Here is a 19,277-nt window from a genome sequence, read left to right on the forward strand (position 1 = left end):
AACTTTACTGACACACAGATTAGCTTCTATTTTGCAGTTAACGATACCCCCAAGGTTGGTAGTGACAGTTTATTTTTATCCATGGGCAGGTTCCTATTCCTGTTAGGTGAGAAAGGTGGAGAGAGCTAGGTCCTTAGTGATAACAGATGAACTTTTCAAACTTGACATGGTGTATGCCTCAGGACCTTCCCCCACTCTTTACAATAAACGCCTTCAATTGCACTCAAAACATGACCTCTTGACGACGCACAAAATAGTGAGACAACTGCGACAATCTAAACAACTGTTCTTCAAACACGGAGATAAAGCAGGGAAGTTGCTTGCCCACCAGGCCCGTGAGGCTTATGCCTCCAGGTTGATTTCTTAGATGAAGTTACCCTCGTAACTCAGTCTTTTTTGATTATTATTCCAACCTCTACAAGTCAGAACGGCTCCTCAACCCCTCAGAGTTACACCACTGTCTTGACACATTAAATTATCCCAAAGTTAATGAGACTCTGGCCGTGGACATGGGTAGGCCCATTTCCACCCTAGAGATACAAAAGGCAATAGGGTCACTCCAAAATGGAAAATCCCCTTTGCCTGATGGTTTCACAGTGGAATTCTACAAAGCTTTTTCTACACAGCTTCTCCCAATTTTGACAAGGTTATACAATGTCTCTTTTGATAAAGGCAGACTTCCACTAACCTTATCAGCGGCGACTATTTTTTTTGTTACTCAAAAAGGATAAAGACCCTACCCTTTGCAGTAGTTATAGACAAATATCCCTTTTACATGTAGATTTCAAAATTCGTTGTCTTCAGCGGATAATGCCAGACCTTATTGTTCCCAACCAAACAGGTTTTATACAGGGCAGACATTCATTCTTTAACACCAGGAGATTACTTAATATTCTTTATTCCTCTTCTTCCAACTCTCCTGAAATTGTAGTGTCCCTTGATGCCGAAAAAGCCTCTGATAGGGTGGAATGGGGTTATCTGTACTTCATTTTAGACAAATTTGGTTTTGACTCTAACTTCATTCGTTGGATCCGTCTCTTATACACCGCCCCAACTGCTTCCATCTATACTAACAGTATGCAGTCACCACCTTTTCCTTTGTACCGAGGGAGACGCCTGGGATGCCCGCTATCTCCCTTGCTTTTCAATTTGGCGATAGAGCCTTTAGCGATTTGGCTTTGTAGCCAGGAAAGATTTGAGGGCATTACACGTTACAGTGTAGTCCATAAACTTTCTTCCCTCTACGCAGATGATCTTCTTCTTTACATTTCTAACCCCACCTCATCCCTTCCACCAATATTGGAAATTTTGGACCAGTTTAGCCAACTCTCTGGTTATAATTTGGAAAAGCGAGCTATTTTTTATTTGTAAGTCCCTTCCGCAGTCAATCTTTTACCCTTTAAAATAGCATTAGGGGGATTTAAGTACTTGGGAGTATTCTTCGCCAACTTATTTAATGACCTTTTCTCCAGTAATTTTCAGCCTCTGCTGGACATATTTAAATCAGACATAACCAGGTGGGCCTCCCTTCCATTGTCCCTTACGGGCCGTGTCAGCTTGATTAAAATGATCACACTCCCTAGGTTCTTATATACTTTTCAACATATCCCAGTGGTCATTAGTAAATCTTTTTTTGTCAACCTTGATCACCTGCTGAATATATTTTTATGAGACAACAAACCTGCGCATCTCAAGAGGTCCGTTCTTCAGCTCTCAAAGTCTGAAGGAGGCTTGGCGCTCCCTAACTTTCGTCACTACTATTGGGCTTGTAACATCAATAAATTACTCTACTAGGCCTAATGCAGAGCACTAAATGGTCTTCCACCTTGGGCTCATATTGAGGTCTCGTCCTCCTGTAACTCTCTATATGCTGTATTTTGCTCCCAGCTCCCCATATCTGTTAATAAAGCTTCTACTAATCCGGTTGTTACCAGTACTATTAAAATTTGGCTCCAATTTACACATTTTGGTTTTCATAGTGCCTCCATTTACACATTTTGGTTTTCATAGTGCCTCCATCCATATGCCCATCCTGAAAAACCACTTGTTTCCTCTGTCCTGTTCTGACCTGGTTTTCCGCATCTGGTCAAGTAATGGGCTTACCACAGTCTTTGAGTTTATCAACTAAATTCAACTTACCCAATAGTCACCTCTTTCGATTTTTTCAGGCCCAACATTTTGTTCAAAAGCTATTCCCCCACTTCCCCAAATGCCCCCCTGAAACCTATATCGATCAATTTTTTTTACTCTTGATCACTCCCAGAAGTGACTCATATCTGTTATTTATAATTAAATTAAAACTGTACAGGTAGCACCTACTGAAACCCTTTAAAATTCCTGGGAGGAGAACTATTCAGAACTGTACTATTTCAGACGACCATTGCACTCGCATCCTGGACCGGGTACATTCCTCATCTATATGTGCCAGACATGGCCTACTGCAGTGTAAGGTGCGCCACAAAGCTCACTTTACTAATGCTAGGCTGGCAAAAATATTTCCGAATTGAAGTGACCCCTGATTTGTGCCTGCCTGCAGCCTCACAATGTGTTATTGCCTTCACAACCTTACTGGCCAGACGTGCCATTCAAGCTTGAAAAGCTGAGATTTTCCCTGAAGGGTTCCTTGAGATCCTTTCACAGGACCTGAGATCCTATGCTTGATTTTATCAACAAAATAGCGATGCCTAAATATGTGAATCAAGAGGCTCTTTTTTTTCTTTTTTTTTGTAATTTATTTATTTTTATTTATTTACCCCCCCCCCTAATTTTATGTATACATTTGTACATATTGTAATTTATCATTTACATGTATTATTATTTACATATTGATTTAGACCACTCTTGTGTGATAGATATTCTGTTTATCTCTGTCAGATTCCCAGGGGCAGCTTTAGCTGGAAGTATGCGTTCTAAGGGGGTGGGTGGGTTAAGGTCGAAGGGTAAGGGGTTGATGCAGAAGCACACCTTTTGTTGTTTCACTTGAACAATGTAATATGTTTGTGATTCTACGAAATGCAATAAAAAGATTTGGAAAAAAAAGAAAACTGAAAAACAACAAAAATAGAGATACAAGGTTTTTTTCTGACAGCAACGATTTGATAAGAGTAGAATAAAATTAATAACGTTGATTAATACAGTAGACTGAGATCAGCTCGACTCCAGCTTTCCTTAAAGCGCAAACACAGAAACACACTCCTAACATTTCATTCACACACTTAAAAAACTAAAACTAAAGATTTATTCTCAGGAAATACATTGTGTTTTAGTCAGTTTTGCAGTCAACCTGTTTTTGTGTTTTTAAAAACTATCAATTTTATTTTCAAAAGTTAACAAGCACATTTTTTCACGGTTAGCTGTACTTTTAGTAATAATTTTAGAATCTGGTCAGATAAAATACTTGGTCTGAAAAAATGGTATTGATGCATCTCTATGTATTTTACATACTGTCTGAGCTTCTTTGGAGGGGAAGTTTGTACTGAACCTGTTTTTAAGCTGTTTTTACAGGGGACCTATTATGCTCATTTTCATAATTTTATTTTTAGGTCTACTAGAATAGATGTACACTTCAGTGTTCCACAAACACATTATTTTCCTCATGCTGTTCATCCATATTTACCCTTTGTCTGAAACGCTCTGTTAGAGCTCCTGTGTCTTTAAGCCTCACCTTCCGTTGAGCCCAGTGTGCTCTGATTGGTCAGCCTGCCCACTCTGTTCTGATTGGTCGGCCTCCAGAGCGGTTCCGCCCCTCCACGTTCCGCCCCTGTCCTGCAGTCTGCAGACAGACCCTTCTCTCCTGAGCAGCTGTAAACTCCGCTGTGGCTGTTTCTCCATCAGCGTCAGTTCTGCCGTATCAGTTTGATCCAGAATTGCTCCTGAAAGTCCGGTCAGCATCTTCTCCACATGGCTACAACACTGAACACACTATTCCTCCAGTAGCCACTGTGTGCTGAGCTTGCCAGTAGGCAGGCAGTGAGGGCTGTGTTACGAGATGATGTCATCTTGAACAGCTGGAAAAGCCTAATAGGTCCTCTTTAAAAACAGTATGAATAAACACATTTTTAAAGCTTATCTGTGAATATAGCTACAGATATTAATAACATGTTAATTGGGAGCACTTTAGAGGTGGACACAGTGCATGGTGATCATCCAGGGTGGGCTCGGCCCTCCCGAATGACCGCCCACACATACACACACGCACCACACACACACACACTGAGCCTGTCACTCAACCATCAACCAGGCACATTAAACTGGAGAAAGATTTATTATTCAAACATAACAGAGACATAATTACAGATATGATTAGTGCTGGAGATTATTTACAACAGAACGTTAATTAGAAGTAAGGAGCCAACAGCACAGACATCTGTATAAAACACAGCAAAAACACAGGAATCTTAGTTTTATATGAATTGTTTACATAATCACTGAGATGCTGGTTGTTTTGCCTATGAAGCTGGAATTAAAGAGCTGATAGGAAAACCTAAACCTGCTGTTTGTTTGTTTTGTTGGGTGTTTTTTCTGTGTTAGTGTGCAGTAGCTGGAACTCCTGTGCACTGTGTTTGACAAAAGAAAACAGCGCCTTTCTTGGGAATTCCTGCATGGAAACACACAGAAAGTTCAGCATAAGAGGTCGTAATAAGCTGCTGTTCAAATGATTTTTCATCTTCATTAAGGTGGCACTGATTTTTTTAACACAGATTCCCCGGATGTAGTTGATCAAACCAAATTTACTTTGTTTAGTTTTAGTGCTGGAGCTACGAAATTAATCTTGCTAACACTAGAATAGTCACTCATATCTTTTCTGTAAATACACCCACAAACATCTCTCAAACTGCATCCAGGTCTTGTTAAGGTCGTGCAGAGATGTGCTTTATAAACATAGACTAAACTTCACCGTGTAACTGAACTCTGCTAAATCCGGACGCTGGATTACATTTGCAATTTGTTGTTTTTTTTTTTCAAAGCATTAATTGTCAGCTCAGAAATTCAATAAGAGAAGTTATAAACGTAATCTGTATTTCTTGATGGGGAGGCCTGTGAAATTTTTTTAATTTTGTGTTTTTAATTTTTTTTTTAAATTGTAATGTAAATTTGTTTGACGATTCAAAGCAATGCAACGTATCGTGTACCCCCCACTCCAAAAGGAACAGCAGTTACACACAAAAACAAAAGATGCCAGATGTCTAGTTCAAGCAAATAGACAGGTTTAAGAAACGTGGGAACTTTTAAAAAGGTTTAATTACTTGATGTACACACTTGAAAAATCATTCTTCAGATTGATAGAGAATGTGTTTTACATGATTCTATATAGGACCTTTTTGAAAAGGGTTCTATATAGGACCAAAAATGGATCTGCTATAGTTACAGGCTTAACATCGCTTGGAATATATTCAAATATTGTTTATCAACTGCTCATTCTAGAGGAATAGGACTGTAGTGGGAGCACCAGACTGTCAGGTGTGACTGTGTGGTGGTTGAAAATGGTTTAGGTGGCTCAGGGGTCAGGTAGGAGGACCCCTTTTAGCCCCCCAGAGAAGTTAGGACTAGCTTCGATGAGAATGAATGGAAATGTGTAACCGCGTATGAACATCAAAGCCTCATAGCTCCAGCGCTAAACTAAAGACGCAAAATTTGGGTTCCAAACGTGTCTCAGCCAGTCAATAAGATCTGGGCTAAAAGGGAACATTGCGTGAATCAGATGTTTCGCCGTTATTTCTGCGTCAGCGTGCAGCAGGTGAAGTAGCTGGCTCTGCTGGAGCTCCAGTGTAGCGGCCTATAGATCTGCTGCATGGCACATTGCCACAAGCTGGGCACGCTATGGAACTTCAGCAGCCGTTTCTGCCCTCTGCGGCCCTCGGCGGGCACCGGGCTCTCTGGGATCTGTGCCAGGGTGCCAGGGGGCAGGGCTTCCCTCAGGTTGTGGGCGGAGTCTGGCCTGGAAGGTGGAAGTTCTGCACTGCAGCTCATGGAGCGCGTGGCTCGTCTCTGGCCCTGACGCACCAAGTGCTTATCGATCATGGGCTCCAGCCTCATCCTGCCCTCGGCCAGGCGGTTGCCGAGCTTCTCTGCCTCCTGCTCCTGCCACAGGGTCTCCTGTTCGTCCTCGGAGGCCTCAGTGTCGGTGCTAAGGCTGAGGGAGAGCGGGCGGGCGCCAAACCCGGGCTTGATCAGCTCGGCGGCCGTACGCTGGATGATGCTCCAGTCCCTGTGGATGTCCTCGGGCTGGGTGAACTGGGACGTCACGGTGAAGCGGATGATGAGTTTGGTGCCCACGGCGGCTGGGATCAGGAACATGGTGCCTGACTGAGTTAACCTCCTCAGGAGCTCTTGGGTCAGTGCGTTTCCACCCTGATTGACACAAACAATAAACGTGTTAATGGTCCGGCCTTTTTCCACATTGTGGCATTAGCTAGCTAACCCTGCGTTCACATTAGGATATACTATACACATTCCTACACATTCCCATGATGCACTGCACAAAAAGCCAGAGTTCAGCCAAAAGAAGCTGCCATTTAGTGAAGCAGCTATTTTACCATCTGACAAATGTTCAGCAAAAACTCTTTCTACATGTTACTGTATCTATGTTTTAGTTGTATTTATACTGTTACATAGTGTCTGTACATACAAAAACATTACCGTGTATAAATGATTTTATATTTCATTCAGAAATGGGCTCTGTGCTCTTTATTCTGTTGGTGATTAAAAATGCATCCAACATTTATCTTGTTTGAGACGTTTATTCTCTTAAAAACTACCCACTGAGGTATTAAATCCATATTATTGACCAGATTTTGTAAATAAAATGAATATTCACTGGAACAATGTTAATGCCAATTAATACATATATATTCAGCAGGGAAATCTACCAGCTCGCTAAAACATATGAACAGTCCACTCAGCTGACCACAGCTTCATTCAGCACTTCAGCTCAACTCGGCTCTGACCACGCAATGCACCATGGATATGCAGACCCAATGGGCACACTTAGCATCTCCTGTTCACATCCTGTTCACGGTCATTTTCTGGGGAAGCAGCGATTTGGAAAAACAAGTAGGGATGGATTGCTGACCGGCCAGTCAGCGATCAAATACCAGGAATGATCCACTCAAAGTAAACACAAAATTAACTAATAGCCATTGAATATGTACAAACGACTGTACAAGTTAAATAAGTTATCTGTTCTCAGCTGCCGTTAGCTGTATATAATTACTGACTGCTGTCTTGTTGCTGCTATTAAAATGAGATGATTTAGACGGTGATTCTGTCTTGAAAGAAACTTGAAAGAAAACATAACTGTACACTAAAACCGAAACCTTCTAATTTTCCAGATGTAACTGAAACCTTCTAATTCTCCAAATATTCCGGTCTTCCAAATCTTTCAATTTTACACAAAATGTTTTTAATCTTCTAATTTTATACAAAACTTCCAATTTTCCAAATATTCCAATTCTACACAGAAACTGTCAAATTCTACACAAAAAGCTTCCAATTTTATGCAAAACCTTTCAACTATACACAAAAATGTTCTATTCTTACATGTAAATATGTTGAAATCTGATAATATGACATCAGACTGTAAGTATTGTTATGAAAAAAATCAAATCTTAAAAAAAAAAGAAGCTATGTAAAGATGTCTGTTTTCTCAGGGGGGTGGGGGGAATGGGGATGGGAGGGTCAGGGTAACTCTCCGGTCCAAATAAAAGTCTTGAGGGCTGCACTTTGGACTGTCCTGCTCTGCACTAGGAGTTTATCTTATCTGCCATGCGTTTGTGAAACGTCCTGATGGTTTAGCTGTGTTTTTCTTAGATTTCTCTGATAGGTCGCTCTGTTCTCCTCTGTAAACTCTCTGGAAGCCTCAGGTTCTTCTCTCCTTTGGACTCTAGGGTTAAAGGCTAACAATCATTAGCCAGTGAGCCTGATTGCACAAGTCCATTCAGTGGTGAACTGGACACTCGTCTCTGCTTTATCTGCCCACAGCAAGCAGAGCAAAGGCTCCATTTACAAGCTTCAGTCCACTAAGATTACACAAACACTGAGAGGAGGCTTCACAGCACAACTTAAATATTACCAAAATCACCATCCGGTCAAACATCACATACCTGCAACAAAAGTGTGGAAAACAATAAAAATACATTTTAATATGTTTTAATATTGCATCACATTAAGGTGTGCTGTAATATGCTGTGTGAAATGATATTACCAGTTTTATTTTCTCCTTCAAATGGGAAAATTGTGTATATGTAATTACTATTTTATTATATAGTAATGCTATATATATATTTGAGATGATAATCCAAAGTCAATTTATGAAAGACACAAATTTAGGCTTGTCAACCCGACGATGGGACACCTTACAACCAATCAGGGACAGCCTTCTGATCAACCAGGCCAATCAGGGACGTCTTTCTGTTTGGCTTTGTTTGTACTCTTTAGTGTTTTTTGTTATTTATTATTGTGTTATTGTTTGTGTTTAGTGTTGTGTTATTGTTTGTGTTTAGTGTTGTGTTATTGTTTGTGTTATTGAAGTGTTGTTTTATGTTTGTGTTGTTTGTGTTGTTGATGTGTTGTATTCTGTTTGTGTTGTTTAGTGTTAATGTTGTGTTGTGTTTTTACTGTAGTGTAATTGTTTGTGATATTTAGTGTTGTGTTATTTGTGTTGTTTAGTGTTTAATGTTGTGTTGTGTTTTCGTGTTGTGTTATTTCTGTTGTTTAGTGTTGTGTTACGTGTGTTTGTGTTGTTGAGTTGTTGTGTTATGTTTTTGTTGTTGATCTGTTGTGTTATGTTTGTGTTGTTTAGTGTTGTGCTATATTACTGTTGTTTAGTGTTGTGTTATGTGTGTGTTGTTTGTGTTGTTCAGTGTTGTATTATGTCTCTGTTGTTTGTGTTGTTGTTGTGTTATTGTTTGTGTTGTTTAGTGTTGTGCTAATGTTTGTGTTGTTATTGTGTTGTTGATGTGTTGTTTAGTGCGTTTTGTTCAGTGCTGTGTTGTTTAGTGTTATGTTATTGTTTGTGTTGTTTGGTGTTGTGTTATTGCTTGTGTTGTTTTGTGTTGTGCTAATGCTTGTTATCCTGTGTTGTATTATGTTTTTGTTGTTTGTGTAATTATTGTGTTGTTGATGTTTAGTGCGTGTTGTTGTTCCATGCGGTGTTGTTTAGTGTGGTATTATTTTTGTGTTGTCCAGTGTTGTGTTATTGTTTATTGTTATGTTGTGTTATTGTATGTGTTGTTGTCTTATGTTTTCTGTTGTTTAGTGGTGTGTTATTGTTTGTTGTGATGTTGTTGTGTTATTGTCTGTGTTGTTGTTGTGTTATGTTTTGTGTTGTTTGGTGTGGTATTCTTGTTTGTGTTATTTAGTATTGTGTTCTTGTTTGTATTGTTTATGTTTGTATAGTTGTTTGTGTTGTTCTTGTATTATTGTTTCTGTCGGCTCACCACGAGGCAGAAGACCACCAGTCCCAGGTGTCTCTCTGCTGGAATCTGAAAGTTGGAGTCACTTCTGACCAGAGACTCAAACAGTTTGGCCATCTCCACCCCCTGCAGAGAGACAGCAGAGCTGAGCCAAGCTCTTCTTAAAGAGACAGTGCACCCAAAATTTCTAACTGCCTCAGTTTTACCCCCCAAATATACCCCTCCAACCAACTCTATTAGAGATACTGAACTCCACCACACGCTGTGAGGAGAGATTCTAATGGTTTAGGCCTGCAGTTAGCATCATGCTAATTGGTGGGGTATAAGCTTCCATTACTCAGTAGCCTTGTTGATAAAGCTAAAGAAGCAAAACCCAGACACCAAATATAAACTGTCCAAATTTAATTGCCTCAGATTCAGAAGCCATGTGTTGGCAGCTGTATTTGGGTTAGGCGGGGCAGGGGGTTGGTTCTGGGTAAATCTGGGTATTTTTTTCCCAAAATATCACTTTAAAGACAGTTCAGCTGAGAAGTGTGTAGTTTTTTGGGTGTAGTATCACTGACAGCAATATGTGTAGTTCATTCATGAGTAAATGCCCCTCTAACCGCACGTGTTTTTATCAGAGTCAATATGTCAGAGCTACAGCGCCCTCTGCTGGACACCAGCTGCTTCAGAAACTCGAGCCACTGAGTCACCTTCCTGTCAGTCTCATTATCATCAGCTGCTCCCTCAGTGTAACAGGCCACAATTCATTTCAGTAAAAACTGTTCTCATGACAGGGATGATGATGATTATGATGATGAAGTGCTGACAGAGTGAATTAAATCACTCAGTGTGTGTTAGAGCAGAGATGGGTTTAGAGTACTGCGTGTGGGTCTGTAATGTAAGCTGAGCAGCAGCGGCAGCAACAGCGCCCCCTGCTGTGTACAGAAACACTCACGTGTCTAATGTGAGCCTGAAGGTTCTTCAGACCAAACGAGCGCATCACAAACCACAGCTTTAATGAGCGAAAACGACGACTCAGAGGAATCTGCCAGTGCTGCAGAGAGAGAGAGAGAGACAGAGAGTGAGATTCAGAGAGAGAGCGTGAGAGAGAGGGAAAGAGAGAGAGAGCGAGATAGAGAGAGAGGGAGAAATATGAGATAAGAAAGATGAACATAATTTGGTAGATTTTAAAATCATAATTGTTAACAGTGCTACAGTGTGTGTGTGTGTGTGTATGAGTAGGTGTGTGTTTGTATGAGTGTGTGTATGAGTGTGTGTGTGTGTGTGTGTGTGTGTGTGTGTGTGTGTGTGTGTGTACCATAAAGTCTGTAGCCCCTGAGTTGTCGTGTCTGAGATACAGAGGATCCACACTGAACGTCTGCTGCAGTTTAAACTTATCCTTCACCCTGCACCAACAAAACACTCTATTAACCTGTTATTTATCTTTATAAGCACACTATTAACCTATTATTAACTCTTATAAACACATTTTTAACCTATTATTAACTCTTATAAACACACAACTATTAACCCATTGTTACATCTCATAAACACCCATCTTTAACCTTTATAAACACATGGTTAACACATTATAACTAACTCTTTTACTTTCTTTCTCTCTGTTCTCTTTCTCTGTTCTCTCTCTCTCTCTGTCACTCTCTCTCTCTCTCTCTCTCTCTCTCTCTCTCTCTCTCTCTCTCTCTCTCACCAGAATGCAGTACAGTCGAAGTGAACCATCATCCACTTTGATGGATTAAAGACGAACGAATCAGCAAATTCCACTCCGGACAGAAAGTACCTCAGCTCGGGGCAGAGGAGGGCAGAGCCAGCATATGCTGCGTCCACATGCAGCCAGAGACCCTCACGAGCACCTGCACGCACACACACACACACACACACACACACACACACATCACTCTACTGCACACAGTCGATGCTTTGAATCATTTTCAGTTATGTGCAGAAGTCAGTCAAGTAGCATGTTGCTGTTGAATTTTAAAAAAACAATCGGAAAAAAAACATAACTTTTCATTACAGGCAACAATTTATGTTCTAATTTGTCCCAGTATGTTACAGGGGAACTCTACCAATTTATAACTCTCCATTATTAAACGGTTAAGATGTAAACAGAGTCATTCAGAGTGGTTTGGTGTGAAATGCTCCATTCTAAAGAAACTTACCAAGTCAAAATTGTACACAGTGGTGGTGACAGGAACCAGACGTCCACCTCTTAAAGCTCCCTCACAGAAAGTCATTGCATGAAATGGTTATGAGTACACTGCCTAATGTCTGTTTTATGATAGTTTTGAGAACTTATAATAGATTCATGGTGAAGGGATACATGCAGGGCGCTGTGAGGCAAAATAGTCCCCAAAGAAAACTTATTGTTACAGATTTTCCACTATTTTCCCATCATCAACTTTCCATATAAAACTCAGAAGACTCATGTAGGTTCACTGGTGGTTTTGGATAGTAAATAATATGGCTATATTTGTGTTGTAGTCATGGTGACCCCTGGTTCTTATCAGCACCACTGTAAAGAAATCTGAACCATTTTACACCAAACCGCTCTGAATCACTATGTGTACATCTCACACTGAAGTATGGGGGAATTTTGAAAAAAGGTTGAAATTCCCCTTTAAATTCAGTAGATAAACAGTAACTGTGTATTAAAATGTGTAGAAGTGTGTCTCTGTAGAGGATGTGTTAATATATTTACACTTAGATTCAGAGAGAGTGGAGACAGAGAGACTTACAGATGGGTCCCAGCTCAGCCAGACAGTCGAATGAACACACACCTGTAGAGCCCAGTGTAGCACACAGCTACACACACACACACACACACACACAGTGAGATTAGATTAAGTTTAATCTGCTCAATAAAGTGTACAGTCGTATCATGTCTAGTTCACTTCTTCTAAAGTTGAATACTTTGTTTTCGAGGCAGCGGATGTAAAGGAATGACTGCTCTTTTAGGGCTAGCATTAGCCTAGCACTGACACCAGAGCACTTGTGTTTCCCCAAGTAGTGCCTGAGGAGCTGCCTAACTCGCTCAGCTGCATTAGACACTGTCGTCATCTCCAACTAATATTATAATATTAATAATATTTTCTAAATTCCAGCAACATCTGACAGAGGTGGTGGTGGGGGTGATGGGGAGGAGGGTACAGGATGCACACATCAGACAAACAACTGGGGAAAGTTGGCTTCTTATTCTAATTTCCCGTTCCACCTTAAATGGTGCAGGAGTTACATTCAGCTGACTGTACAGGCCAGTATATAGCTGCTGCTCTATTTAAGGTGGAATGGAAAATTCCAACCGAGCACTGGTGACTAAGAAATCATCAGAAATTTTAATTACACCCTGATGTACATTTTTGGCCACACCTCCCACGACCAGTCTGACCGCTCAAACACTCACAGACTGCACAGCATACTGTTTACTGCTTAAACCGAGATACTGTATGATGCCAATCAGAGCTACACATACTGATCTGTTCACTTACTGAGAAGCAAACAGACAGACAGACAGACAGAGTGTTAGTCACCATGACAGGCAGTAGTCCTCTCCTCCGGTCCTCCTGAATGGCTCTCTGCAGCGTTTCTCCTCTCAGAGAGAACTTCTCATCCGTCTCCAGAAAACGGATCTTCACCAGAGAGATCAGACCAGCCTTCTCCACAGATGAGTGAGCCTTCACACACACACACACACACACACACACACATACAGCACACCCAAACACAACACACAAACACAACACACACAAACACAACATACCCACATACAGCACACACCAACACAACATACACACACACACATACAGCACACCCAAACACAACACACAAACACACAAACACGACACACACAAACACAACACACACAAACAGCAAACACAAATGCAACTCACAAACACAGCAGACACAAACATGATGCACACACAAACACAACGCAAACACAACAAATACAACCAATACACAACAAACACAAATAATGAGCATACAAGTACATGTATAATTAACGTTTAAATAATAATAGATAAAATAATAGATTAAATAATAATAGAGTGAACACTTCTTTGTTCTTAACACTTATCATTCAAATAACTATAAATTATTCTGTATCTATGAATTATTCATGATCCACTATGAATTATTCAGGATCTGCTATCAATTATTCAAGAACTATGAGTTATTAAGTATTTACTATGAATTATTCAGTAACTATTCCGCATCTATTAGGAATATTTCAGTGTCCACTATGAATTATTCACTATCCATTATGAATTATTCAGGATCTACTGTAAATGTGCTGTAGGTGCAGTACTGTGCGGTCTGTATTACCTGGTCAGATGCGTAGGCAATGAGTCTGGAGTTCAGAATGGACTCATCTGTGTCTGTGAGTGAGTCGTTGAATGTCTCTGTAGAGTCTCGGCTTTTCATCTGCAGGATTTTATCTTTGCGGGCAGCCAGCAGGGCAACTAGCGTACACTCACTGACCGTACTCTGAACACACACACACAGTAAAACACTCACTGACCATACTCTAAACACACACACAGTAAAACACTCACTGACCGTACTCTAAATACAACACACACAGTAAAATGCTCAATGACCGTACTCTGAACACGCACACACACACACACACTTACACAGTAAAACACTCACTGACTGTACTCTAAACACACACACACACACACACACACAGTAAAACACTCACTGACCGTACTCTAAATACAACACACACAGTAAAATGCTCAATGACCGTACTCTGAACACGCACACACACACACACACTTACACAGTAAACACTCACTGACTGTACTCTAAACACAACACACACACACACACACACACACACACACACACACACACACACACACAGTAAAACACTCACTGACCGTATTCTAAGCACAACACACACGCAATAAAACACTCACTGACTGTACTCTAAACACAACACACACACACACAGTAAAACACGTACTGACCGTACTCTACAACGCAATACACACAGAGAGCAAAACACTCACTGACCGTACTCTAAACACAACACACACACACACACACACAGTAAAGCACTCACTGACCATACTCTAAACACAACACACACAGTAAAACACTCACTGACCATACTCTAAACACAATACACACACTGGTGGTACTGTATTTAGCCCTGCTAGTACTGTATTTAGCCCGTTATTACTATATTTTGCCCTAGTGATACTGTTTTTAGCACTGGTGGTGCTGTATTTAGCACTGGTATTACTGTGTTTAGTGCTGGTGTTACTGTGTTTAGCACTGGTGCTACTGTTTTTAGCACTGGTGGTACTGTATTTAGTGCTGCTGTTGCTGTATTTAGTGCTGCTGTTGCTGTATTTAGTGCTGCTGTTGCTGTATTTAGCACTGATGTTACTGTATTTGGCACTACTGTTACTGTATTTAGTGCTGGTGTTACTGTATTAGTGCTGGTTTTGCTGTATTTAGTGCTGGTGTTACTGTATTTAGCGCCAGTAGTACTGTATTGCTACTCAGGCTCACCTGCAGGATTCCTCCTCCACGGCTGTCTGGGTGGTGGTGCAGAAAGTGATCTGGCAACCCAAGAGCTTTACACAGCCAGTCCATAACACACATCTCCAACTCTGTACAGGCAGGACTCGAAGCCTTCAATACACACACAAACACACACACACACACACAAGTGAGTCTCACATGAGTGATGAGTCTCAAGCGTGTACAGGTGAGTGATGGGTCTCGAGCATGTACAAGTGAGTGATGAGTCTCAGGCATATACAGGTGAGTGATGAGTCTCAGGCATGTACAGGTGAGTGATGAGTCTCAGGCATGTACAGGTGAGTGATGAGTCTCAGGTATGTACAAGATAGTGATGAGTTTCAGGTGTGTACAGGTGTGTGATGAGTCAGGTGTCTACAGGTGAGTAATGAGTCTCAGGTGTGTTATTAGAGTCAGGTGTGTACAAGTGAGTGATGAGTCTCAGGTGTGTACAGGTGCATGATGAGTCTCAGGTGTGTACAGGTGAGTGATGAGTCTCAGGTGTGTTATTAGAGTCAGGTGTGTACAGGTGAGTGATGAGTCTCAGGTTTGTACAGGTGAGTGGTAAGTCTCAGGTGTGTACAGGTGAGTGATGAGTCTCAAGCGTGTACAGGTGAGTGATGGGTCTCGAGCATGTACAGGTGAGTGATGGGTCTCAGGCATATACAGGTGAGTGATGAGTCTCAGGCATGTCCAGGTGTGTTATTAGAGTCAGGTGTGTACAGGTGAGTGATGAGTCTTAGGTGTTAGAGTCAGGTGTGTACAGGTAAGTGATGAGTCTCAGGTGTGTTATTAGAGTCAGGTATGCACAGGTGAGTGATGGGTCTCAGGTGTGCGCTGTGTTACCCAGGTGAAGCCAAGGCAGTTGATGGCATCAGCCAGCATGTCGCCCAGCAGAGACGGCCATGAGTTCAGTGCAGGAAAATATGCGTGCATGTGGGGACTCTGCCAGTGCACCACCTACAGGACACACACACAGGATTATGGGTTCTAGACTGCTGAGCTAACTGTCACTGCTGTAGTTTTTTTGAGTGGTGGTCAATATTATGTCCTAATGTAAATGCGTGGTTTCTAAATGTAGTGCTTTACTAAGATACAGACTGCAGAACCACACACAGACTGTCCAACACAGCAGAAAAAAATGAAAAAAAGAAGAAATAAAGCACAAAGCAAAAAAAGAGAGAAAGAAAGAATGAAGGAAAGAATGAATGAAGGAAGGAAAGTAAGAAAAAAATAAAGACAGAATGAATGAATGAAGGACAGAAAGGAGGAAAAACAGAAAGACAGAAAGAAAGAAAGAAAGAAAGCAAGAAAGAAAGAACAAACAAAGGAAGAAAGAAGGAAGGAAGGAAAGAGAAATGAAATAAGGAAATGAAGTTCCAGGGTGTGGGTTAAGCAGTAAGAGTTCTGAGTTCTGACCCCGGGCATGATGATGTTCTCCACGTCCTGCAGGATGTTCTCCCAGGGTTCCGGCTCGCAGGGAGCAGAGGGGGGCAGCAGGGGGCGCAAAAATCCTGGCTGGACATCAGGGAGCACACGCCTGGAGCGGATCTCTGTCAGGTACTGACCAATATAATCCACCAACTCCTTACCTACAAACACACACACACACACACACACACACACACAAACACACACACACACAAATATACACATATAGATATATTTAAATATATATACATACATGCATACATACATATTTACATGCATGTGTACATGTACATACATAGTCAATAAAGATATAAAACCTCTCTTTTGAAAATATACTGTACTATATTATGTAAGATATGAAAATTAAAACATAAAACTGACATTTTATGTATTAAAATAAAAATCATTAAAATTAAATAAATTCTGTTTTATTATTTTTTACTATTTGAGTTTCATCATAAGACATTATTATCATTTTTATAAAAGCTACAAAATTTGTTCTAATTACTTAAGAGGAAAATATGAAGTCAGTTTTACAAAAACTAGTTAAAAAACATGAAGCATGCATAAAATTATATATATATATATATATATATATATATATATATATATATATATACACATATATATATATATACACACACACACATATATATATATATATATATATATATACATATATATATATATATATATTATAATACATTTGAAGAAAATATAAAACATTTACATTTACAGACTGACCGAACAGAGCTGAAATATTAACAGAGCATAAATATGTCCATATGCCCATAACCATTTACTAGAGGGTGTGTGAAATTTCATCTTTCAATCAGTTTTCAAATTTATGTTTTTACCAAATTGAGGTTTTATGCAGGCTTCCACCAGTTCTATCAAATCTATAAATTATTCATTTATGTCTGTAATATTTGAAGAAAGTTTTGAAAAGTGAGAAATGGCTGCTAAACGTTTATTTTACAGTGCTTTCTGATCATGTGTTTTCTCAAACATTAATAATTCTATTTCATCAAACATTTTCCTGGATAAGAACGCTTGATTCTCATTAACATATTAAAATGAATGATGTGCTCTGACGCCTTCAAGGTTTAATGCGTTTTTCAACATCACATTTAAATTACATTAGATAGAAACAGTAAAAAGCAGATGTAAAAATTTCCAAATGAAGCGGAAAGCCTGAGCTTCCAGAGATGAACATTTTCTTTCAATTCTTTTTGTTGAAGCTGTTTTACTATAGAATGTAAACAATTCTGAAAAACCGACTGAAATATTCAAATTTAAAGGATGAAAAAACCCTTTAAAAATATGGTTCTTCATAGGGTTCTTTAGTAAAGATGATGTTCTATATACAACCATGAACACCCAAACACCTGCTTAACTGGTTCTCTGCATGGTGAAATGGTTTTTCAGACTGATGGAGAATGTGCTGTAGATGGCTCTGCTGTTGTTACGACGCCAAGCTTAAAACAATAGCAGAACCCTTTTTGGTGCTATATAGAAGCAACACATTCTCCATTAATCTGAAGAATCATTTCACCATGCAAAGAACCATTTAAGCAGGTGAAGAGTTCCTTGAGTGTTCATGGTTCCATATAGAACCACTGTCTTTACTAAGGAACCCTTGAAGAAGTTTTAAAGAGTGTATAAAATCACTTTATGATCATTATTTTTTTTTAATTGTTATTTCTCTCCTCAGCATCGTGCCGGTCAGTCGGTCGTGTCCCCTGCGGTGGTCAGCACTGTGCTGGTCATTCTTACCTCTGCGTGTGTACTCCTCTGCCTGCATGTTCTATGTTCTCTGTGAGCTGAGTGAGGGCCCAGTGAGGATGGATGGAGAGATGATGTGGTCTCCAGAAGCGTGGTGTTTTATAGCACTACCCCCACCCCCCTCTGCCATGTGTGCTCTGTGCTCGGCCGCTGTGGTTAGATAAGAGAGCGTCCGTCGGCTGTTTGAGGAGACTGATGAGCTCTTAGTCCATCAAACACAGAAGAAAAGCTCTGATCTCACATGCGCCGCAACTGGGCACCACTGCAAACACAGCGTGAGAACCTCATCAGCTGATCACATCAACTCTATCATCACCCAGCACACACACGCAGGGCACACGCAGTGCACACGCACACACAGCACACACTGCCCATTCACCCACAGTACACACACACACACACGCCCCCAATACTCACTGCCCATTCACCCACAGTACACAAGTACACACACACACGCAGTACACACGCATAACAGACACACACGCCCCCACAACACACAATGCCCATTCATCTACAGTACACACACACACACAGTTCACACACATAAGCCCCCACAACACACACTGCACATTCACTCACAGTTTACACACACTGCACATTAACACACAGTTCACACACACACACACCTGGCACACACACGCAGTACAGACACATACACACACATAGTTCACATACACATGCCCCCACAACACACACTGCACTTTCACTCACAGTTCACACACACATTCATAGTACAGATGTAGTGGACACGCACTCATGCCCCCACAACACACCTTGCTTACTTACCCACAGTTTACACACTCACACACCCAGCACTGTGCTCCTCACAGGGCAACTCCACACAGATTACCAAACTCCAGCAGAATTAAAGGGTTAACAAGCCTAACTGTTCACAGTGGAGCTCAGAGAAACCAGCATATTTACATAAGAGTAGTAGGAAAGAAAATCTGCTAAAATGTGTTTTTACTTCACTCTTTAGAAAAAGTGAAAAAAATTGTTATCCTTCAAAACTTTTTTCAAACTTTTTTCTTAAGAACAATTCTAACACAGCAAAAAATAAAAAATAAAAAAAAATATCTTTTCAAGTAACATTATCCTAAATATACTCAA

At 40.5% G+C, this 19,277-nt stretch overlaps 1 protein-coding gene across 1 annotated transcript; it reads right to left on the reverse strand.

Moving 5' to 3' along the window:
- Positions 1 to 4,798: 4,798 nt before the first annotated feature.
- On the reverse strand, positions 4,799 to 18,229 carry hdc (histidine decarboxylase). The gene is made up of 13 exons (XM_036564556.1): positions 18,159 to 18,229; positions 16,371 to 16,543; positions 15,798 to 15,911; positions 14,940 to 15,062; positions 13,740 to 13,901; positions 12,947 to 13,090; positions 12,155 to 12,221; positions 11,107 to 11,269; positions 10,717 to 10,804; positions 10,354 to 10,452; positions 9,438 to 9,539; positions 6,086 to 6,351; positions 4,799 to 6,037 (listed from the first exon to the last, which is right to left on the reverse strand). Exons 1-13 carry the CDS (start codon positions 18,184 to 18,186, stop codon positions 5,713 to 5,715), a joined length of 1,854 nt encoding a protein of 617 aa, XP_036420449.1. The 5' UTR covers positions 18,187 to 18,229; the 3' UTR covers positions 4,799 to 5,712.
- Between the last annotated feature and the right edge of the window lie 1,048 nt (positions 18,230 to 19,277).

Source organism: Colossoma macropomum, unplaced genomic scaffold, assembly GCF_904425465.1.
Source record: "Colossoma macropomum unplaced genomic scaffold, Colossoma_macropomum, whole genome shotgun sequence".
In the NCBI taxonomy this organism is placed as follows: Eukaryota; Metazoa; Chordata; class Actinopteri; order Characiformes; family Serrasalmidae; genus Colossoma; species Colossoma macropomum.